Source organism: Centroberyx gerrardi, chromosome 9 (assembly GCF_048128805.1).
Source record: "Centroberyx gerrardi isolate f3 chromosome 9, fCenGer3.hap1.cur.20231027, whole genome shotgun sequence".
In the NCBI taxonomy this organism is placed as follows: domain Eukaryota; kingdom Metazoa; phylum Chordata; class Actinopteri; order Beryciformes; family Berycidae; genus Centroberyx; species Centroberyx gerrardi.
The window spans coordinates 11997577-12020946 of NC_136005.1; the positions used below are offsets into that span (position 1 = coordinate 11997577).

At 44.3% G+C, this 23370-nt stretch overlaps 1 protein-coding gene across 1 annotated transcript in view; it reads left to right on the forward strand.

Annotated features, from left to right (window-relative positions):
• insrb (insulin receptor b) overlaps window positions 1-23370 on the forward strand; it is a 90130-nt gene that overhangs the window by 58372 nt on the left and 8388 nt on the right. Inside the window, exons 3-22 of the mRNA XM_078285790.1 lie at window positions 890-1098; window positions 1473-1606; window positions 9066-9205; window positions 9635-9779; window positions 10399-10613; window positions 11139-11265; window positions 11407-11657; window positions 11899-12066; window positions 12237-12435; window positions 15980-16106; window positions 16580-16727; window positions 17265-17413; window positions 18756-18912; window positions 20088-20184; window positions 20483-20550; window positions 20784-21013; window positions 22020-22130; window positions 22425-22587; window positions 22836-22965; window positions 23184-23318. Of these exons, the coding sequence (XP_078141916.1) occupies window positions 890-1098; window positions 1473-1606; window positions 9066-9205; window positions 9635-9779; window positions 10399-10613; window positions 11139-11265; window positions 11407-11657; window positions 11899-12066; window positions 12237-12435; window positions 15980-16106; window positions 16580-16727; window positions 17265-17413; window positions 18756-18912; window positions 20088-20184; window positions 20483-20550; window positions 20784-21013; window positions 22020-22130; window positions 22425-22587; window positions 22836-22965; window positions 23184-23318 (3103 nt within the window). The remainder of the gene's footprint in view (window positions 1-889; window positions 1099-1472; window positions 1607-9065; window positions 9206-9634; window positions 9780-10398; window positions 10614-11138; window positions 11266-11406; window positions 11658-11898; window positions 12067-12236; window positions 12436-15979; window positions 16107-16579; window positions 16728-17264; window positions 17414-18755; window positions 18913-20087; window positions 20185-20482; window positions 20551-20783; window positions 21014-22019; window positions 22131-22424; window positions 22588-22835; window positions 22966-23183; window positions 23319-23370) is intronic.

A 23370-nucleotide genomic window follows, 5' to 3' on the forward strand; every position in this document is an offset into this window, starting at 1 on the left:
TACAGGGGCTTGGCCAAATTGCGCATATGTATGTGTTTGTTGATACTTAAGGAAACAATTTAGGCCTGGTCATGTTAATGATAAGATAAGATGAGATGCACTTGATCCCCTAGAGGAAATTCGGGAATGATGCTGAGTTAGCAATCCATCACCTAGCAAGGAAATCACTGATGTTGATGTTTATATGCTTTGTTGTTTCTGCCGTTAGTTTGTCGTTTTTATAAGGGACAACTAAATATTTTTCAGATACAGGATTGGATTCTTTCTGTTGGCAGTACACCTTTCTCATTTTCTCTTGGAGCAGCAACAGCAGTAACAGAATCAATGTACCACAAAGCCTTGTAGAGGACACCTGCTTTTATTTCATGAAGGCACGCACACATGTATGTGAATGTGTATGCATGTGTGTGTACATACAGTACGCCCAAACTTGCATGTGTGTGCCCTCATTGCTCTCAGACCAGAGCAAACCACCACTTGGTGGCCATTTTGGCCCTGGGGTTTTCGTCTGGTCCGCCCCTTCCTGTTTTAATGTTTTGTGAGCCGTTAAATTCTAGAGAGAGCGAGTGTGACAGAGGGAGAGTCCAGTGTACATGCCGTCCAGTGCAGTTTTTATTTGGTATTTTGTTTTTATTTTATTTTGCTTCTGCACCCTTATTGCTGTAAAAGCAGAATGTTTTTCAGTGTTTTTGTGGACTTTGGGTGAGTCCCAGCTCTCTCCCGCTGGTCTCCAAATACCAACCTAAAAACACGACCGTGGTGAACACAAAGTGCCGCTGCAAGTGGGGGCCAAAATAAAGCGTTATTGATTGCAGTCCCAAATGTCCACTTGTATCAAACATGATACTAACCACCTCTTACCTCTCCCTCTCTCCCTCTCTTTCTCCAGTGTGCTTGGACAACTGTAAGCATGGTGCGTGTAGCCTCCAGGGCCATTGCTGCCACGACCAGTGCCTGGGCGGCTGCTCAGAGTCAGGGAACGCCAGTAGCTGTGTGGCCTGCAGGAACCTCCAGCACGCCGACACCTGTGTAGACAAGTGTCCTCCAGGATACTACGTCTTCAGGGGCTGGCGCTGCGTCAGCTTCTCTTTCTGTCAGGTTGGTAATGGGTTAATGGGTTCTCAAGGTTAAAACAAATCACATTTAGCTCAAAGACAGGTATAGTACACTCTCTGTGACACACACTGAGCACGTACGTTTTATCAAATGAGACGCTTGCATCACTTGACTTATTGTAAAACACCGATAATAATCAAAGGCACGCACAGACACTTACATCCACTCTTTCTCTACTTTTTCTCCTCTCTCTTCTCTCTCTCCTTCCCTCTCTCCCTGTGTGTGTGTGTGTGTGTGTGTGTGTCTCTCTCTCTCTCTCTCTCTCTCTCTCTCTCTCTCTCTCTCTCTCTCTCTCTCTCTCTCTCTCTCTCTCTCTCTCTCTGAATGATATGTATTGTCCCTGTTGCTCTATCCAGGACCTCCACAATCAGTGTAAGCAGACTAAGAAGTTGAACCAGGACCGGGAGTCAGGCTGCCACGAGTACGTCATCCACAACGGGGCCTGCATACCAGAGTGTCCTTCTGGATACACCACCATCAACTCCACTACGTACGTCTGGCTCACACACACACACACACACACACACACACACACATCACCAGGTACATCTGCCTCACACATGCACACACAGGCACACGAACACAGACGTATACACAAACACTAAAATGATAAGGCTTTGCTATGGACTTAACCCTAGAATGGTACCACCATCAACACTGCCGCATTATTGATGGTGGCCATCATTACATGATCGTAGATGTAACGGTCACCCACAACAATTCATCCCCTGTGACCTCATCTGCACAAGTGGATTGTGAACACTGAACACAGACAATAACATTTGCACACAAGAGATGACGGCGTTTGGAAGTTGATCAAACAAAAAGGGTGAAGTATGAGTATTTTTTTTTCCACTATGGAAAGTCTCTTGGCTCCTGTGGAGAAGCAGCTGGGCTACAGAGAAGATAAGTGAGGAAGATATGGCAATAGAGGAGCAAAGAGGGCAAAACATCACCTGCTCTATCGACCTTGAGCTGTACTGGGGAGCTTTTAACTACATGTAGGTTCGCAATAAGTTAGAAGTTGTGGGTAGTTTGGTAAATTATTGTAGTTTACCCACCACTTATTATGACCTGGCATTGAGGTTGATCCTCCACCTAATCCCACAAGTCAGACAGTAGCACTCGGTTAACTACTAATGCCTAAAAACATTAATACAAACTGCGGTTTATTTTCTTCCGATGGGGCATTCATTATTTCTCAACCTTCACAACTTTTAATTCTAAAGTGAAAAGACTGAAAAACTATTCTCAGTTCAGTTGAAAACCTAGTTGTCCTGTAAGGAGAATTTGCTTTGCAGATAGGGTTTACACAAAAACACATAATAAAAACACATTGCAAATCAACAAACATATACCATACTAACAAACATCAGTTGATAACACCACACAGGGTGTTAGTAGCTTAATATCAGCATAATGACGAAGTCGCTCTTTGGCACAAAATACAAAGTTCATACACATGCATGAGACACTACATCATTTCATATACAAATTAAGTAATCTAACTGAAATGGGGTAAATGAGTCCCTGGTGTTTTTACAGTGTCATTCTCATTCCTTTCTCTGTGATTACACAGCCGCTACACGAGTAAAAGCATTACCAAAATGACACGAGTGAACAAATGTTTGTCCACAGCAGTTTATAAAAGTTCTGTAGGCAGAATGTAAGTATGCAGATTATATGCATATTTTTATTGTACTTTTATTTTGTGTTGCATAAATATATATTTTTTTTATCAGTGTAGAGAAACATTTCTAATCTATCCAAAGTGTTGATTGTTTTGGCACTAGCACACAAGGGTGCACTGGAGTGAAGTAATGTGATTGGGTCTTTATGCACCTAATAGCCAATTATTTTCCTATTGAATGGATTATTCAGTGGCAAACTGGGCTCAACTTATAGTCTGGTTGAGTAGTTCATATGAGATATGAAATATCATGTGAAATTATATTAATGGCTCAAGAGGCTACATGTAAACATAGTCAGTGTCACTAGCACAGTATACACAGCCAGCTGCACATTTTGGACTGAGGAAATAAAATATGAAGAAGCCTGCATCACTTGTGAAGTATAAGAAAAAAGAAAATTAGATACTCATGCAAGCTTTAGACACATTTTCTAACTTTGCAAGTGTAACCAAAATCCTTTTGCTTAGCTTTGCAGTGTGATCACAATAGTGCGTGAAATGCTTTTTTTGTGTGTCCATCTTTCCTCGGACACAAGAGAGTGGTGGCAGTTTGATGGACTTGATGTTTAGCAGCGATGTTGCAGAAGGAACGCCACTCTAATACATCTCCAAAAAAATATTTTTACGGTTACATGGATGATATATTGAGCATGTAGGGCAGGCCCTATCTAGTGGCAGGGTAGCCTAGTAGAGAATATGTCACATAGGTGAAAGGTCATAGGTACGATCCCTGCAACAGCCTTTTGTCCTCAAGCAAGACACTCAACCTCCTCTCTTTTTGTAAATTGCTCTGGATAAGAGTGTCAGCTAAGTGCCTTGAATGTAAATGTAAACGCAATCTTACAAGCTGTCTGGACCTCACCTGGTCCTTTTCAATTCACAGCTTTGTCTGCATGTGTTACAAGCAAGGGGACAACCTTATTTAGCAATGCTACTTGTAGTTAGGGGAGAGAACATTATTGGTCTCCTCATTTAGCACCAGTAGCTGTTTAGAAAACATATACTTAGGATTGGGTAATATGGCCAAAATATCATTTTCTAATATAAACATGATGTGTAAAATACTTCCCTCACCCCTGTATGGGTAGACAAATCTGATGACCACAGGTATGACCAAGTCAACTTTGCTCAAGTCCCAAGTCAGTTTCAAGTCTTAAGGCACAAGTCTCATATCAAGTCCCAAGTCTAAATCTAGATTACCAAGTCAAGTCCATGTCATTAATGTCCAGTATCAATTTATTATCTTCAATCATTCAATACAAATTCAGAAAACAGAATTTAATTCAGTCGTCTGGTGGAATAAATCTCCTAACTTTCACACACACAAGATATTTTGTCAAAACTTTAGAAACCTTTTCAAGTCATCAAAGTCAAGTCCAAAGTCACCAGAACCAAGTCAAGTCTCAAGTCTTCTCTTCATGCATCAAGTCAAGTCTCAAATGATTAAAATTGTGACTCAAGTCTGACTCAAGTCCAAGTCATGTGGTTCGAGTTCCCACCTCTGCTGATGACACATCCATCACAGGAGCTGCCTAAGCAGCCCAAGCTTAATTTGTGAAATAAGATCATGCTATGCCAAGACAAATATCATAAAAACAAGTCTGATGGTGTTTCCACGCTACGCTGAAGGCTAATTCGGCGTGTATCACCGAACTTGTAAACTCTGTATTAATAAAAGTATTCTTGCCATATTCTGCCTCCAAATGCACCAAATAGCTTGAACACAAGTGGTGCTTCATCCTTTCTGAAAGCAAGAGTGTGTTTTGCTGATATGAAGACAGAGATCAGGACATTAGGAATGGAGGGTGGAGTAGGAGGAAAGACGGAGAGGGAGTGAATGAGGAGGAGGAGGAGGAGGAAAAAGAAGGACAGAGAGGTGTATTTCTTTGAGTTTGTTCTAATAAGAGCAGGTTGTGTGCTGGAGATGTCTGCTACGCCAAAAGCCACAGGTTGCTGGATGATTGATGGTGTTTGTGTGTTTCTGGTATAACCATGTGCGTGCATGTGTGTATTTGTGTATATATGTGTGAGTGTGTGTGCGTGCGTGCGTTTGTGTGTGTGTGTGTGTGCAGAACGTGTTTGTGACTACATTAGCCCGGCCCTGGTAAGGTGTTTGGCCGTGTTGCTTTTTCCAGGTGCAGTCTGGGGGAAATGTCCACTGTGTCCAGATAGGGAGAGGTATAAATAGATGTATTTATTAGGCAAATAACACACACACACACACACACACACACACACACACATGCACAGAGTGAGAGGGCATTTTTTCACTTATGTCCTATGCAATAAATCCCACTGCTTCTAGTACACCCTAAGGGAACAGTGCTAAGGACATTTCATCCATGTCTGTCTGTGTGTGTGTGTGTGTGTGTGTGTGTGTGTGTGTGTGTGTGTGTGTGTATGTGTGTGAGAGAGAGACTGTGTGTGTGTGTGTGACACTTTCCCTTGCATGCTGCCAGCCTACAGGGATTATCAGGTGCTTAGGCAGTGAAGAACATTGCTTTAAGTCTCAGTCATACACCCTGAGGCACAAGGCAGAATGGCATCCTTTGTGTGTGTGTGTGTGTGTGTTTGTGTATGTGTCCGAGTAAGGATGTATGTGCGTGCGCATTATGTTATATACCAGACTTTTCTTTTCCATTGGGATTCTGCTGCAGTTGCAACATCAGGGCCTGTGTGTGTGTGTGTGTGTGTTGTGCTGCTATGGTTTGGTTTCAGTAGGAGCGTCATCACAGTGGCTTAGCTGGCAGCGGCTACACCCAGACACACAAATCACCCACCCAGACAGCCAGACGGACCCACACACACACACACACACACACACTCACACTGATAAGGATGGACGAGGTGTAGGGATGGGTCGGAGCTGGAGAAAAGGCCAAGCTGGAGACCCAGAGGTTTGCATCATGTTTTTTCTATGATGCCGATTTTGTATCAATATTAAAATCCTTCTTCTTTTAGGTGTCCAGCTCTCCGTCTTTTTCCTCAGTCTCTCCTTCCGTCCCTCCCTGTCTCTCCAGACAGCTAGCTGTGCTCTCTAGGCATTCGGCCTTTACTAACATCCATGATGGAATTTGCTCATCTTTCCTGGAGGCTCTGACAGCACAGCAGTGTGTGTGTGTGTGTGTGTGTGTGTGTGTGTGTGTGTCTGTATATTTGGTCTGGTTCCGCCGGGCCTGGGCCCAAACCAAACCCAAGCATCAGCTGCGGCCTCTGTTCTAGATGGTTCTAGCAGACCCTGGGGCCCGAGTCACAGAGTTCAGCTGGACAGATATACACTGTCCCTTTAAGAGCCGCCACTGGACCCAGCCTGTCTGTCTGTGTGTCTGTGTTTTTCAATACAACGGCCCAAAACATTCTCTCTTTCTACGCTGCAACTAGAGCGTTACGTTTGAGAAGCTGAATTTACGATTTTCCATGTGGGGGAGAGAGATGGAGAGAGACAGAATATCCGCTTGAGTTTTTCTTCTCACTGTTGTTTTAGAGAGGTCATTACGGAGTGTTTCCACTCAGTCAGAAGTCATAGGGGGAAAACCATGCAGATTTGGCCTGTGATTGATGTAAATTATTAAGAGCTTGATAAGGTGGAATCTAGGAGAAGCGGGGCGTGTAATGGGTCATTTGGCACTGTCAGGGTGGAGAGGAAAGGCCAGCCAAGGACCAAAACAGCACGACTGGAGCTCAGTGTTGCGTGTCACTACAGAGAGTGGCGTCTACGACGATGTTTTTGGGGGAACGTAGCGGCAGGATTTGTGTTGTGAGTGCGTGATTTTTTTTTTTTGGGTAAAGCATGTGTGCATGCCAGCTTGTGTGCACGAGTGTGTGTGTGTGTGTTTCCTGGGGAGGGGGGGATTATAATAAGAGCTGCATAAACATAGCATTAAAACAGGGTGAGCTAGCAAATGGCAGTTCATGCAGTGCTAGCGTGGCCCCCGCAGTGAACAATAGCAGCCTTTGTTAGCTGTTCCCAGGGCTCGGGGGCTGCTTTAAATAGGTGGCTGTTAAGGCTGCCTTTTGATGCCATTGTCTCCTCACCCCTGAGTTTTGGAAGCCTGATTGGACTTCTTCACCCCCCCCCCCCCCCCCACTCCCCATATTTCTGGATCTGCTTTTCCAGGAATCAGAATATTTTGACGTAACTCTCTTGTTTTTCTTGCACGGCCACCTCGGAGCGGAGTGGCCCGAGTGAGGCAGTCATGCAGCAATAAGTCCTGTTCTGTAATACACAGCTTCACCCCACCACCCCCCACTCCCTTCTCCACCCACCCTTCCTTCCTCTCCTCCTCTCATCCACCTCCTGTCCCTTTTCCCTCCATCCACCCCTCTCCTCTCCCTTGTTTGTTTTCCACATGAGCAGCTAACGGCCGGATGAGCGACAGAGAAACGTCGTTGGGGAGATGGCAGGTGGGGGAGGTTATCGGTCGGTGGGGTCCGAGTCAGTTGTAGAGGAGTGGGGGTGTGTTGGGGGCAAAATGTCGAAGGTTGGTAGCCGTGGTGGCCGACTGACCGACCAGCCGAACTGCAGCCTTTCAGCTTATGTCTAAACCAGACCTGTGTGGTTAGGGATGTCAAGGCTGGAAGTGGAATTAAAGAGAGGGATTATGTTCTTTCGAGAGGGCTTCGAAAAAAAAATAGAGTGCTCATTTGTGAATGAAGCGTTGGGTCCCTTTTCTCTGTGTGGCGTGTCCCTGGCTGCTCTCTAGACTAGGCCTGGCTTTTGTGAATGAATTCCTGAAAGGCAACGCTATCAAGGCCGCACAGCTCATTGTGTGTGTGTGTGTGTGTGTGTGTGTGTGTATGTGATTGTCTGCATAAGTGTGTATGTTTGCAGGGAGAGGACGCCACTCGCAGAGCAGAGAGAGAGAGAGAAACAGAGCGATGCCTGTTGGGAACTGCAGCTGGTGTTCCAGCCATGTTGTTTTTGTTGTCTCTGATTGTGCTCTGTGTGTGTGTGTGTGTGTGTGTGTGTGTGTTGCATGAGCAACGGAACTAATTGAACCAAAGGATGAGAAAGCTCTCTCCTCTCTCCCCCAGTGCTAGTAAAAGGAGGGAGGCTCAGATGTGGATGAGAGATTACGTAATCTAATTCCACTCCTAAAAGCCTATGGATTCATTACAGGGCTTATCAAATTAATTGAGAGAATTATACAGATCCACCTCTGAATCCATCAGCTCATTCATTAGATTCCAAGGTCCTGTTTGATTGTTTCTCGTTTGAGTTGCTTGGCTTGAGAAGCCATTTTCTCACTGCTGCTAAAATGTTTAAGGATTTTGTCATTTGTCAAGTTTGTTGCTTTATTTGCAAATTTCATACTGTTTGCTGTCACTATAATTAGGAAAAAACTGTCTGATATTTAGTCAAGTACATTTTATTTGTGAAGTAATTTAATAAACAGGTTTGTCACAAAGTACATTTGGGACAAAGGACAAAAATGAAGATAAAAAACGAGATAAAAACAAAAATAAGCACATGACAAACTTGCAGATATGAGGCCAGAGCTGTGTGTGTGTGTGTGTGTGTGTGTACAGTATGTGTGCGCGTGCCGGCATGTGTGAGTGGACGTGACGTATAATGAACAGATCAGATCCCAGTGAGTAGAACAGATGTTTATCAGTTAGATTCCTCTGAAAAGATTAGCTCTATTATTTCAAAATGCCAAGTCATCCCTTGTCCCACCTACGCCACGCCAGCCCGTCACATAGCATTCCAGTCTCATTCCATTCCATCCTGCTCCATTCCATTCCTGTGATATCTGAGCACAGAAACATCCTTGGTATTTGTCGTTTTCTTCTCTCAAAAACACAGTTTGTTGTTTGCTCCCAGTTAAGGCATTACTCTGCGACGTTTCAGCGCTGTCTCGACACTTAGCTTGTCATGTAGGAATGCGAATGAGTCATAAAAGTTGACTGGGGAGGAGAGTGTGACATTGGTTGTAAGCTGTTAAGAAAACTGTAGCCTCAAATGTTGTCTTGCAGCTTTGGAACGTATCGAGCGCAATGGATCCATTTTGATCAAACGCATATAAACTCCTTGCTTGTCTGAATTGATCTGTATTGACCTGCATCAACATTAGGTTGTCTGCCCACTGCGTCAACCAGTAATTACTGCATCAAATAACGCTGACACACAGCACTGGTGGATGACCAAGTTGTTTGCGAGTCCAGACACACACACACACACATTGTATCTCACCTCGTTCATTAGGATGTTGTTGTAGGGCCCGTGTCCTAATCTGTGTGTGTATCTCTCTGTGTGTAGGTTGAACTGTTCGCCGTGTGCAGGCCTGTGTCCCAAGCTGTGTGTGGGGAATAAGACTGTCGACTCGGTAACTTCAGCCCAGGCTTTGAGAGGCTGCACCGTACTCAACGGCAACATGATCATCAAGATCAAAGGAGGGAGTAAGTACTGGTTCTCTCAGTCTTTCTCAGTATCTGTCTCTCTACGTCTGTATCTCACTCCCTCCACCTCTCTGGTTAATTGGTAACAGAAAGAAGAAGAAAATGGGTAAAATGGCCCTTTCCTGACCTGGTGGGGAAGTACTATTGATAGCTCAAATCTCTAAGCCCGTGTGTGTGTGTCTGTGTCTCTATATCAGGATTGCCAGTCATACCGTTTGTTCATCCACCTGTCTGTCCAACTGTGTCTCTGTCTGTGTCTCCAAACTGTAGAAGACATGCTGTCTGTCTGTCTGTCTGTCTGACCACCTGTCTGTCCCATGGTCATTACCTAGTGGCTGTCTTTATGACCAACTGTTTGTCAGTCTACTTGTAGATAATATAGCAGCTGTTTCTCTGCCTGATCACCTGTCTCTCTCTCTCTCCTTGTAGATAACATAGCAGCTGAGCTGGAGGCTAACTTGGGCCAGCTTGAGGAGATCACAGGCTACCTGACCATCCGCAGAGCCTACGCCCTGGTCTCCCTCTCCTTCCTCCGCAAGCTACGCATCATCAGGGGGGAGCAGCTGGAGGGAGAGTAAGTCTTCTCCTCTCCTTTCCTTTCCTCTCCTCTCCTCTCCTCTTGAATATCGTAAATATCCAGATTAGACACATAAAACATCATAGCGTAAAATACATGTAGTATTTTATTAAAATGACCACAATAATTTCTGGCCATTGTTGAACTGAAAAACTGATTTCATAGGCTTTTGGATTGCACAGAAATCACTGTAAAAGTGATGCAGCCTGCCTCACTTACACTGACCAGTTTGTAATAGCAGATTTATTCTTGTCCACCTGAAAAGTTAAATGTTTTCATCTCCACTTCTACTCTAAATGTGATAGCTTTATTTCTATGTCTTGTTGTCATGTTGCCATGTTCGGAACTTAATAATATTCTGAACTCATTATACTCGCCTGCCAAAAATATTGCTATAGAATACAAGCTATAGAAATAATATATTAAGTATTATGGCTTTAATACAACTGTTACCAATGTACGTACAAACAAAAACGAGAACAATTTCTAGCTGGCTGGAATGTGTCTTCAACCAATCAGACTGCTTGGCTGAAACTTCCAGTTGTATAAACAGCAAATCAAATATTGTGTCTAATGTCTCCACTCTCTCTTCCCCTTCCCCTCCTCCCTCTCTTAGTATCCACTCCTTCTTTGCGTTGGACAACCAGAACCTGCGTGAGCTGTGGGATTGGTCCAAGCACAACCTGACCATCCAGCATGGCCGCATGTTCGTCCACTACAACTCCAAGCTCTGCATGTCTGAGATCCGTAAGATGGAGGAGATGACGGGAACCAAGGAGCGCAACCTTAAGAATGACATTGCTGTCCGCAACAACGGGGACCAGGCCTCCTGTAAGAGACACCCAGAAGCCACAGCTTCTGACTCTCACCACGTTTAAAATGTCCATATTTTAGCCCTGGTGATGCAGTTGTAGCATTTTCTCACCTTGCAATATCAACATAAATATAATGTTCAGCCTAATGGAAAGGGTTCTCCCTTTCAATCTGTTTAGTTTTGATGTCTCCTAATATTCCAGTCCTGACAATCTGTTCAGTTTTGCTTTCTACCACACTTATATTCCAGCTGTCTCTCTGATCTCTACTTCATGCAAAGAATACCCACACACGCATCACTTCTCTGTGTACTGTATGCACTGTACTGTACTCTATGTGCTGTACCTTTCTCAAGTCTCAAGTGTATGTCTTGACTTCCAGGTCCTTTGTATCTTCTTTCTTTCTATGGTTTCAATTGTTGGGATGTGATTGCCTGCACCTTGACGGAGAAAGTAGCAGTGTGCACAGTATTCTACTCTGTTCATTTCCTCTTTTACTAAACTCATGTACTGTAACCTAACATTGCCCCTTTCCGTCCCTTAGGTGAGAACCGACTGCTGAAATTCACCTTGATCAAGACCTTGTCAGATAAGATCATGGTGAAGTGGGAGCCCTTCTGGCCGTTGGACTTTAGAGACTTGCTGGGCTTCATGGTTCTCTACAAGGAGGCGTAAGTAGCCGACAAACATCATGGGACTTTTCCTTACCAAGCGAGTTAATTACCAAGCACTCCATTGCTACTTTTATTCATCTCACATTTGAGTTGTAGATTTTGATCCATCTCTCTCATCTCTCCATCCCCCTGCCCCAGGCCGTATAAGAACGTGACCGAGTTTGACGGACAGGACGCGTGTGGCTCCAACAGTTGGGTGATTGCTGACGTGGACCCGCCCCCCCGCGCCACAGAGGGTAAGGAGCAGCAGGAGCCGGGGTACCTGATCCGACCACTGAAGCCCTGGACCCAGTATGCCATCATGGTCAAGACCCAGCTGTCTGCCTCTGACGAGCACCAGGTCCACGGAGCCAAGAGCGAGATCATCTATGTTCGCACCAACGCCACCAGTGAGTCACAGGGCTTAAAAACACACATACACTTGCGAATCTCATGCCTCGGTACAGTGTTTTGGATGTTGAAAATAGATTCCACACAGCTAAAAGACTGTAACATGTTGGCAGAAGTATTGCGTTGGTAAAGGTGACACAGTGGAACAGATTCAAACACTTTTTAATACTGTGATTTGACATACTGTAACAATACAGTCCTGAATGTTGATTCAGCATCTTCCTCCTCCTTCCCTCTCAGAGCCCTCAGTACCTCTGGACCCCATCTCCTCCTCCAACTCCTCCTCCCAGATCATCCTGAAGTGGAAGCCCCCCACCAACCCCAATGGCAACATCACCCACTACCGGGTCATCTGTCGTAAACAGCCCGAGGACAGTGACCTGTACAAGTTTGACTACTGCCTGCAAGGTTAGCAGCCATGGGTCGCCCCATTTGTTTCTGCCTACTTCATAAATCTGTTGGCTAGCAGATTAGCTGCTGCTGGTTGACGTACAGCACAACTCACCTCATACCTGTCTGGCTGTCTCTCTCTCTGTCTCACTCCGACCCTCCGACCCTCTGACCCTCGTCCCTCCTAGGAATGAAGCTGCCGTCTCGTACCCCCACCCACCTGGGCAGCGAGGACGAGCAGAAGTGGAACCAGACTGATGAGCCCACCTCAGGGGCCAAGTGCTGCGCCTGCCCCAAGACCGATATCCAGCTTAAGAAGGAGCAGGAGGAGTCAGAGTACCGCAAGACCTTCGAGAACTACCTCCACAACGAGGTCTTCGAGATCAGGTACACAACCTTGACTGTCATTAACTGTTGTCAGGTATGAATAACATACTGTATGTACATACTGTTTCCAAGTTGGGTAAGAACACACTGGTGTTTTAGGGAGGGATCTTATATAATACGACTGCAGTGGCATACTGTATACTGCAGGGTTGGGGTCCACTCACTTTAACCTTGATCAGTTCAAGGAGTGGATTTTCTTCAGAATTCAAAAACTAGAAATCCTTTGGTGTAGAAATATTCTTACATCCATCCTGTGTAGTTCAGTGGATCGTCATGGCACTGACACTGTCTGGGTTATGCTTTGGACTAAATGACGTTTTGTTGTTAAGAAATTGAGAATGAAAGCTTTGTCACAACCAAGTCAGTTGTAGTTTCACTTTCTATTTTGAACTGAGTGAATCGACCCCAAAGTTGCTTCAGATTAAGCACTGTATGAAAGTGCTGATACCACAATATAATGTTTGACATGAGTTCATAGAAAGATGAAGGTGGCTGAACACACCTGATCTCTAACCAACTCTTCCAGAACCTCGCCTGCTGTAAGCCCCGCCTCTGACAACGGGTAAGCCAAAGAGATAACAGCTGGAGTTAATGGCCAGTAACCCCATTCATCTCCTTGCTGTTCAGTCGGAGCAAACAGTCCAATGGCTCTGCTTTGTCAGTGGTGGAATGCTTAATCAGAGGCACTAATTGACACTGAAGGGGCTTTTCCCTCGGCGTTCACTCACCAATCCTTGCTTGCGAGCTCCAGTCTTTTATGTTTGTATGTTAATTTAGACCTAGCAGCTGCCACATAATTCGATGGTGTAATCTTGTTGTAGGAAGGAGCGGACATTTTCTACATGGCACAAATGAAATGGCTGCCACTCCCCAGCATGTTTGATAATGCTGATGGTGGAGGTGTCAATCAATGGGTCAGATGTTATGATAAGCACTTCCATTAGCCTAGATTTCTGCCCAGTTCCCATGCCAGGGAGATGTGATAAACATGGCCTCCGCTCCTGGATCGGTTCGTTTTTATACCTAAGGCTCTTTTGGCAGGTGGAGGAGCAAGCACAGGTGCCTGATAGATGTACTGATGATTGATAGGGCCTTGGGCTTACACACACACACACACACACACAACCTTTTGATGATCGTTTGATGTTTGTTTTATGTTTGGTAGGTACACAAGCTGTCACAAGCTTGTATCTACAGAACATGGAACAAATGCACACACACACTAGCCGCATTGTTAAAAAAGTTCACACAGAAACCAAACCAAAGAAGGAACTACAGTATGTAATAGTTGCCTGGTATGTGTGGTATGGGAAATCACTAGGTGACCACTACACACAGTTTTTTCCAAAATGCCATTTTTCCATTTGAGAAAAAAAACAAAACATTACTTCTTACTAAGTACCTCATTCAACATGTGGCATCATTTTCTAAGGAAGCCTGGCTGTGCCTCTGTGTTGCTGCTATTTTTAGATGTTGTGAATGTTCTTCCTAAACAGCCATTGTGAATCTTGTGAATGAATAAATTAATCCTGTGGTGAATCTAGTGGTCTATGTGACCAATAGGATCTTCTGCAAACTCAAACATCAGAATCAGAATCACTTAAACTGACAAGCACAATAAATCTACAGGAATTTGGTGACATTGGTGCAGAGACATGCACACAAATAAGTGTCACAGTACATGCTGACACACACGGTACAAGACAAGACCCTAACCCTTCAGTATCTCTAAAATATAGATGATCCAGTTTGTATGATTATTTTGTCAACCAAGGACTTAAGTAAGTATGAAAAAAAAACGACGGCAAAAAACCCCAAATAGGATTGGTTTCATCTTTTGCTGTCAGTCATTTTGTAAGAGTAGGTGTCAGTTTTTAGCTAGTATTAGTCACTCTTGTAAGTCGGTAGGGTTGGTTTGTTGGTCCCAAAAATTCTAACAAACCCCACTGCACCTATTTATGAACAGACTTATTAGTGACAGACGGCACGATCTAAACAAGTATAGGCCAACTTTAGCCCACCACTTATCACAACAGCCCCAATAAGGTAACCTGCACCAATCTGGCCGCAGAGTATCAAGAATTGCGTGCTTGTTTCAAATGCTTGTCTGCATTCAGTACATTCCACATTACAGTAGCACCAAGAGGAGCCACTGGTTCGGTTTGTTTCCCCTGTGGCTGTTTGTGGCAGAGCAACAGGAACACTGCAGCCCTCCCCACCCAGCCAGACTAGATCGCCCCTCTTTTGTCCCAGCCACCATGATGTGTGTGTCAGAGTGGCTCTGTGCCAATTCTGCCTCGTCCATCTGTGTGTGTGTGTGTGTGTGTGTTTATGTAGGCCCTTGTTTTTGTACTGGGGACTACTGTGGGGGGTTGAGGGTGGGAGGCGCTGATCGTCTGGGCCCCCGTGTCTCTACCCTCTCCCCTGAACAGACACACACACACACACACAGTCTCTCCCTCCAGTCTCCCAGGGGAGCGATTACTGTGCCCATTATCATTCATGCCAGTCTGGGGTGCAGTCATGCAGACTGCCGTTTGGACACACACAAACACTCACACTCACACACACACCTCAGCTGGATTTTGATCCCATGCTGTAGTGTTAGCCAAGGTCACCCCCATACACTGAAGCAAACAAGGAACTCTTCCTGCTCTCCTTTGCCATCACGCAAAGGGATAAACTTTTTCACCTACCTGAGTCTTTGCTGAGCACAAATGTTCTTTCTTAGCAGCAACGTCTTTCGCATTAATTCAGTCCCACACCTTCCCAGTACAGTAACAGAGAAGCTTCACTGCAGCAGCCTAGGGTTAAGTGCATTGCTCAAGGGCACTTTGATGGTAATAGCTCTTGAGGGAAGGGAGATGGTTTTCTCACTCACTATCTTCAGTAGGCAGTGATTACAGCCTATCCTATACAAAGATGTACAGGGGAACTTGAACCTATCTGTGTTCCAATTTGTTTTAAGTTTATGGCCTCCCTGATGGGCTGACACTCATAACCTCTGACAGTTAAGTGAAGGCAGCACAGTGCTCATTGGCACCACCCAGTGGTGAGGGTTGGTGGCTGCAGGTGCAGGGAAGGAGGTGGTAGCTGCGTTTAAATGTCATGCAGCCAGCATTGCTACATACTGTAAAGGTCAGTGTGAGCAGAGGTCCCCACTGGCCTCCTCCGCACTACTGCTCCATCTGCCCATGGTCTAATTCACATGTAATTCCTTTGGCTTCAGCCCTTCATGTCAATAATAATTCATCACAATGAATGTAGATGGAGGCTCCGCTAACCCAGATTAAACCCTGCATGGATAACATGGACTCGTAATGAACAAACAACTTTTAAGAACCTTTTGATAATTGGTCCTAGCTTGGCTCAAAGTCATTCAGAGTCAAAGCAGTTGTTAAAGAACACAATGCCAGATTTTTTGGGCGAGATTCTCAGAGTATCTGGCATTGTGTTCTTCAACAACTGCTTTCCTCCAGTGTGTTTCTCAGTGGCATTTTAACTGACCTTCGCTAACTGCTCCCCTGTCGCTCTGTCTCTCCAGACCGTCTCGTCGGCGACGCTCAGTGGGAGTTGCCAACGCCACGCAGGCCCTCCATAGGTTCAGCGCCACACTGCCATTCCCCACCACCACGCCCACCTCTGAAGACGAGGACGGGGAGGGATCCAAGGTCTCATACACTGTATATATTCTTAATGCATTCTCACTTTTGAGTCAGTCTTGTAGAGAACTACTTGCTGATCATTTGTTGCCGAGTTTCCCATCCTAAATTTAAATGCTATTTCCAATTATGGTCAAGATGTAAAATGAGAAAAGGAATAATCATGGATTCAGAGGTTTAACTGTCTTCTGCGATGAAGGTTATTTCCAGATCTCTAAATCACTTTTGACCTCTGTTTTATTCATGGTCATAAAATGCAGTTAAATATGTTAACCTCTCATTTAAGCATCTAACTACACTACCAGTCAAAAGTTTTGACACCACATTTTTCTTTATTTTTACTGTTTTCCACATTTTAGAATAATAATAAAGACATCAAAACTTTGAAATAAGACAAAAAGATGATTTGTGTGTAAACTGAGACTCATTAAATCATTGACACCATTGGAGTGATCTGACCTGATCTCCTCCTCTCTGCTCAGGTGGAGGTGTACTCCAAGGAGTCAACAGTCATCTCCAACCTGCATCACTTTACCAGCTATAAGATAGAGATCATGGCCTGCAACCATCCCACTGACCTCGCCCGCTGCAGCATGGCTACCTATGTCAGTGCCCGCACTATGCCCGAGGGTAAGACCAAATGCAAAACTCTTAGATACACACATGCATGCGTGCTTGGATACATGCACACGCACACACACACACCCACATATGCAGACCCCCTTTACATCTGGCATTGGCATGCGTCATAGGTGATACTGTAGTGCAAACATGCATAAAATCCACACAAGAGGCATTGAAGATCAGATCATCCAAACGGCCACCAGAGGCAGTCAGAGACGAATGTGGTCACATTAATAAAGTGTAAATGCAGTGCTTCATAACATACTTGTCAAAATAAATTGTAAAGTGTAAGTAATTGTAAGCATACAAGAAATCAGTGTGTATATTGGAGACGTACTTTAATGCCAGCTGTAAATGTAATTCAGCTAAATCATATCTTGACACAATCCAGATACAAGACGCATGTTAATTCCAGGTGTAAAGGGGGCCATACACACACACATGTACGCTGCCTTGTTACATATACACACACACACACACACACACATATGATGTCTTTCTAAAAGCTGTTTTTTATACGTATGACCCCTTTGGACCCTACAGAGAAGGCAGACGACATCCCGGGCACTGTGACCCATGAGATGATCGCAGACGAGCCCAACTCGGTGATCATTAAGTGGCAGGCGCCTCGCTCCCCTAACGGCCTCATCATTCTCTACGAGCTGTTCTACAGGAAGGTTGGAGACGTGGAGGTCAGTGGCCACCATCACAGGACTGGAGGAGAGGAGAGAAGGAGGGAGGGAAGGAGTGATCTGGATTCACTTGCTAAGATGGAGGGAGACAGGGACGAACAGAGTGAGCGATAGAGGAAAACTGAATGAAGATGGGAGGGAAGGAATGAGCTAGCAAAAGTGATGGGGAGGAATGATCTTGATTTACGCTGTAGGAAGGAGGAAGATGGGAGGGGGGGGGGCTAAGGGAGAGAGGCATACAAGGAAACGGGGATGGAAGATAGGAAGAAATGCGGAGAGAGCGAGGAATGGAATGGGAAGGGAGGCAGACGAGGAAAGGATTGCTGTATACACTCTGAGACCAAGTTCGACTCTGCGCTGTTCCTCATATAGATAGAGCAACAAAGGAAATATTTGTTTACTAACTCCCAGTGCTACCAGTGTGTGTGCTGATGTTTTCTGCGCTGTGCGAGTGTTTGTATGTTATTGATATTTTTGTGTGCTTGTGCGTGCGTGCATGTGACTGAGTGAGAGTGTGTGTGTGTGTGTGTGTGTGTGTGTGCGAGAGTGTTGTTGTTTACTTGCTGTGAATGTGTGGATTCATCTCTCATTGCTATTCATTGCTGCACTGCCTGACCCTAGGAGCCAGTAGCAGCTCTGTTACCATAGCGACAGAGGCAGGAAGGAAGAGTAGAATGCAGTGGCAGGGATGGACTGGCGTCTCAGATGACATCTCTAGTGCACTGCACTACACTGAAAACACACCACTTACTTATACACCCTACAGCCGAAGCAAACTGGTGTGGATTTATTTAAAGTGATGTTTAGAGCCCTAGGAGGTCCAACCTAAGTACTGGGTTTATCTCACTGAGCCGACATGTGGCAAACCCTGCAATGACTTTTCCAAATAAAGACTGAACAAATGAAGAAAATCATTTCAACATTTTATAATGTTTTATCTAAACCTCTGACTGACTGGTCTGGTAAATGGCCTTCATGCAAAAACGTTGTGAATGTTAAAATACAGTTTTGCATGATTTCTTTATTGATACCTGCAACTACAAATATTTAAAGCACAAATCGTATAAAGCATTGCAGAAGTGATGAACTGCCTTGTTTTTCTGGAATCCCATTCTTTTTTTAATAAGATGTTTTATGTTTATTCAAAAGTCAAAATAAAATAAAATACTTAAAATAATCTTTCGTCGCTAATATAAATGCTTGTCACGGTTCCTAACATTTCTATCTCCCAAACAACCTACATTCTGGAGGAGTTTGGATAAACAAGGTTCTACTGTAGATGCCACCAACTGTGCTGATTTTGTGTGTGTGTTTTTGGTTTCTGTTTTTTTTTTTTTTCCAGGTTCACACAGCCTGTGTGTCACGGCCAGCCTACATCAAGTCAGGTGGCACCAAGCTGCGGCTGGTGTATCCTGGGAACTACAGCGTGAGGATCCGTGCCACCTCGCTGGCAGGAAATGGCTCTTTTACAGACACCACTTACTTCTTCATGCCCGACAGTAAGGCCTGGAGGCTATGTTTAACTAAAGTTAACTTACATCTGTCTGTGTTTGGTTAGACTACTATCTTAGTCTAATTGGCATTAATAAGCATATAGTTGTGGTATTAGGCAGCATGGCCACATCACTGTCTTAATCTAATTAGTAGTTAACAAGCATATCGCTGTGGTATTTGACAGCACTGTCTTAATCTAACAGTATGGTTACGCATACTGTATATATGTGCATCCATACAAAAGATTAAAACAGTTAGAAAAATAGAAACAGAAAGAGAAGAATGTGAAATATGCAGGTGAGACAAAGAAAGAAGGAGCTTATAAAAACGTTCCGTCCCAAAAGAACCATCACTTGACCATATTTATTGTTATTCTACCTTGTAATCCACTTTACAGCCCAATGCACTCATGCAACACACACACAAGCACACGTATGTACACGCATATCAAATGCAGGCATGTTCAGATGAAGGTACAAACAGGCATATATGACCTTGTCCATTTATTTACACCTCATTTACATGTGCCTGTTATTCATTCTCAGACATTCCACATATATGAATAGACTTCCACACATGCAAATGTGTCAGAAGTCAGAATTAATTGAATGTAATTGAAAGGTTTATATTCTCATCCATATGATCATCAAAATATATGTAAGAAGTGTAGGTAATATCTATGTACCTACTATGCATGTAAATGTTTAATGTATTGCACAGCTGTTGTACAGCAGGCATGTATTATTCACATACATTATTGTTGTAGTTCAAGATCAATTAGTTATGTTACCAGAATGACGGAAGTTCAGTAGATACTACGGTGTCTCCATGCTACTATGCTCGCTACAACAGGCAAGCTCCACTAACAAACCATTCATGTGAAGACTGAAAGCTTTGTATGTGTTGGCCAGAGTGGAATCTGTGGACATTTGTTTCATTCATGGTTTTTTGGCTGTGGAAATATGTGGAAAATGTGGTGAATTGAATGTGGTAGAGTGTTCCTTTATTGCCTCAAAAGTATACTGCCAAAATATACTGCCATGTTTTGTAGATGATTAGCTACATAATAACTGAGGCCTATTTTAGCTCTGTTATCAATTTATACACAGCCATTATTATTTACTGTAGATCTTTTTTGCCGACCCTGTGAACTAACCAACGGCTGCTGTGTTTGTTGCAGAGGACACCAGTGTATTGAAGATTGTGATTGGTCCGGTCATCTGCTTCATCCTGCTGCTTTTCGTGGGAGGTGGAGTCTTCATGATCTTCAAGAAGAAGTAAGACATGTGACTGGCATGCTGCCTATCAGAAATATCTAGTGGATAGACCGTAGGGCATCGAAGAGAGAATGGGATATTTTGTTCAGCTGGAGTGTATAAACATATTGAAGGATTTGAAGCAGAGGGCATTACGTTCTAATACTTTGAGCCCAGTTCCTATCTGGAATATGTGCCAGGACAAATAAACAAGACAGATCCTGTAAGTAACAAGAAGGTCATGACATGCTGGAGAAGGTTCAGATCTAAATGCAGGTTTAAGTATTTCCGACTAACTCTCTGTGTGTGTGTGTTACAGGCAAACAGAAGGCCCCACCGGACCTCTCATCGCCTCCTCAAACCCTGAGTACCTCAGCGCCAACGATGGTAAGAAACCCTTAAGTCAGCTTTACTCACAAATACATCTGATCCTGCGTCTCAGTTGGCCGACTATAGTAATAATATTGCCAGGATCAGGGAGTAGAATTCAACATGTATGCATTATCTGCATATCTTCAGATGTGAGCTTCTTTAAAACCATTTTTGCTATAATTGAAAAAGATAGGTGCTGCCTCATGGGGAAGGATCCACTCAACTAAAATGGCTGCCTGTTTGTGTAGTATACGTTCCAGATGAGTGGGAGGTGGCCCGGGAGAAGATCACGGTTCTGCGAGAGCTGGGCCAGGGTTCCTTCGGCATGGTGTACGAGGGCCTGGCCAAGGACATCGTCAAAGGGGAACCGGACACGCGCGTGGCGGTCAAGACAGTCAACGAATCGGCCAGCCTGAGAGAGAGGATCGAGTTTCTCAACGAAGCCTCCGTCATGAAGGCCTTCAGCTGTCACCACGTGGTACGACGCCGGCGCCTCGCAATGTCTTTTTCAAGCTGCTTCTTCTTACTGTTCCATTACTTACATTTATTAAAGGGACATTGGAACAGCAATCCATACCCTTGTCGATGGTATTGCAGCTTTCGGTCACTGTTCTGTTGACGCCGCCTTATTGACTCCCAATTTGTCTCCCAAAACAATTCACATTCACAGTTAGTAAGATAATGTGCCTGTTTTATTAAATAACGCACTTTACTTACCGGGGACCAGTTAAAATGCCTGTCACATGTTTGGTTGTAATAATCATGTCAGATTGTAAGGGGTGAAATTTCATTGTTTTCCCACATGACATCACATAACATTATCTTACCTGCCCGGTAAACAGGAACAGCTGTTTCTCTTGAAGATGAAGTACTTAAGGGTTTCACCGGAATACAGATAGGGGTTGTGAATAAGATGTAGCAGGTTATGTATATATCATGAAACAGCAGTTCGGGGAGTTTATCTGTAGACTCAAGTGGTTGCAGCGAGGGTCACATCCTGCAAGGAGTAAAATATTTGTACTTTTCTTCCGAAGTCAGGTGAGATGTTTGCTTTTTCAGGGTGGCTTGTTGTATAGTCTGTGGTTATAATGGGAGTCAATGTGGCGGCGTCAACAAAAACGTCGCTCTAAGTCATAGATAGGTTACTTATTATTCCAAAAGTCTGGCTGTTCACATAGTGAAAGTGTCTGGTCAGTTTTGGTATACACCAGCCACTGTGGCAGGTTAGATTCCTGCTCTGGTCAAAACTATTTATTAAATACTATTTTAAATGCTTAAACCTATTTATTTTGAACTGGCATTCATTACATTATACTTAACTAGCAACCATGGTTTTGGGCCGAGTCTTAAAGTGCCATAACAGGAGCATTGAAACTTTGATCAAAACCTACTTATGAATGCTATTGCAGCTGTTTTCATTGTAACTTCTTTGGTTTGGTTTGGTAGGCGTCTGCATGTGTGTGACCATGTGTGTGTTTATGCAGGTCCGTCTGTTGGGTGTGGTGTCCAAAGGCCAGCCCACCCTGGTAGTGATGGAGCTGATGACCCACGGAGACCTGAAGAGCTACCTGCGCTGTCTCAGGCCGGACTCTGAGGTACGTCTTATTACAATCTTATTAATCGTATACAGTCTTATTTCTGCCCCTCTCTCTTGAGCCATTTTGCCTCAGTATAAATAAGAATGTTTTCTTAACTGACCTGCGTGGTTAAATAAATTAAATTGAAATCCAAGCTGTCCATACTAACTTAGCTGTACTTCCTAAAGCCTGTCTCTAAATTGCCCTAAGACCTGAATGGAGGTAGATGTTATAGCTGAAGGAGGCTTAAACATGAGATTTCCACACATCACTGACAAAGTGTATAATTGAGTGTGTGTGCATGTCTTGTAGCACAACCCAACGGGCCGTCCTCCACCCACGCTGAAGGAGATGATCCAGATGGCTGCAGAGATTGCAGACGGCATGGCCTACCTCAACGCCAAGAAGTTTGTCCACAGAGACCTGGCAGCCAGGAACTGCATGGTGGCAGAGGACTTCACCGTCAAGATCGGAGGTACTGCAGCTTGTGTTTTGGTTTTTTAACGCATTTCCTGTTTGTTTCAGTTAGTTTTGCATTTTGGTTGAATTGATCCATCCATGTAGGAGTAGATTTTACCGTGTGCTGACATTGAAAGGTGCTGTATTATATTTAGATGAGTACTTTTATGTACTGTTACTAACAATCTAAGTAATAAGCCTAATAAACGTGCTCTCTCTCTCCCTCTCTCTCTTTCTCTCTCTTTCTTTCTCTCTCTCTCATAGACTTTGGTATGACACGAGACATCTATGAGACTGACTACTACCGTAAGGGAGGGAAGGGTCTGCTTCCTGTCAGGTGGATGGCTCCAGAGTCTCTGAAGGACGGAGTCTTCACCGCTCACTCTGACTGCTGGTAGGTCGACAATTCCCATTCGGTTCTAATGGGACATGACTGATTTCTTGCCTTTCACATTATCTTTATTATCCCACCAGGGTGAAATTTGGTCGCATAGGACCAATGGACAACTGAACACATCAGTCACGTCACACTTTGGCAGAGCAGTGCCAATTTTTGTGTTCCTGATCACATCCCTGGTGCATTTGAGCACATTTGTGTGTGTGTGTCTCCAGGTCGTTTGGCGTGGTGCTGTGGGAGATCAGTACGCTAGCAGAACAGCCCTACCAGGGTTTATCCAACGAGCAGGTTCTCAAGTTTGTCATGGACGGAGGCTACCTGGACCGTCCAGACAACTGTCCTGAGAGGATGTGAGTAAACACAGGCGGTGTTTTATCCAAACCTCCTTGCATGGCACTAATG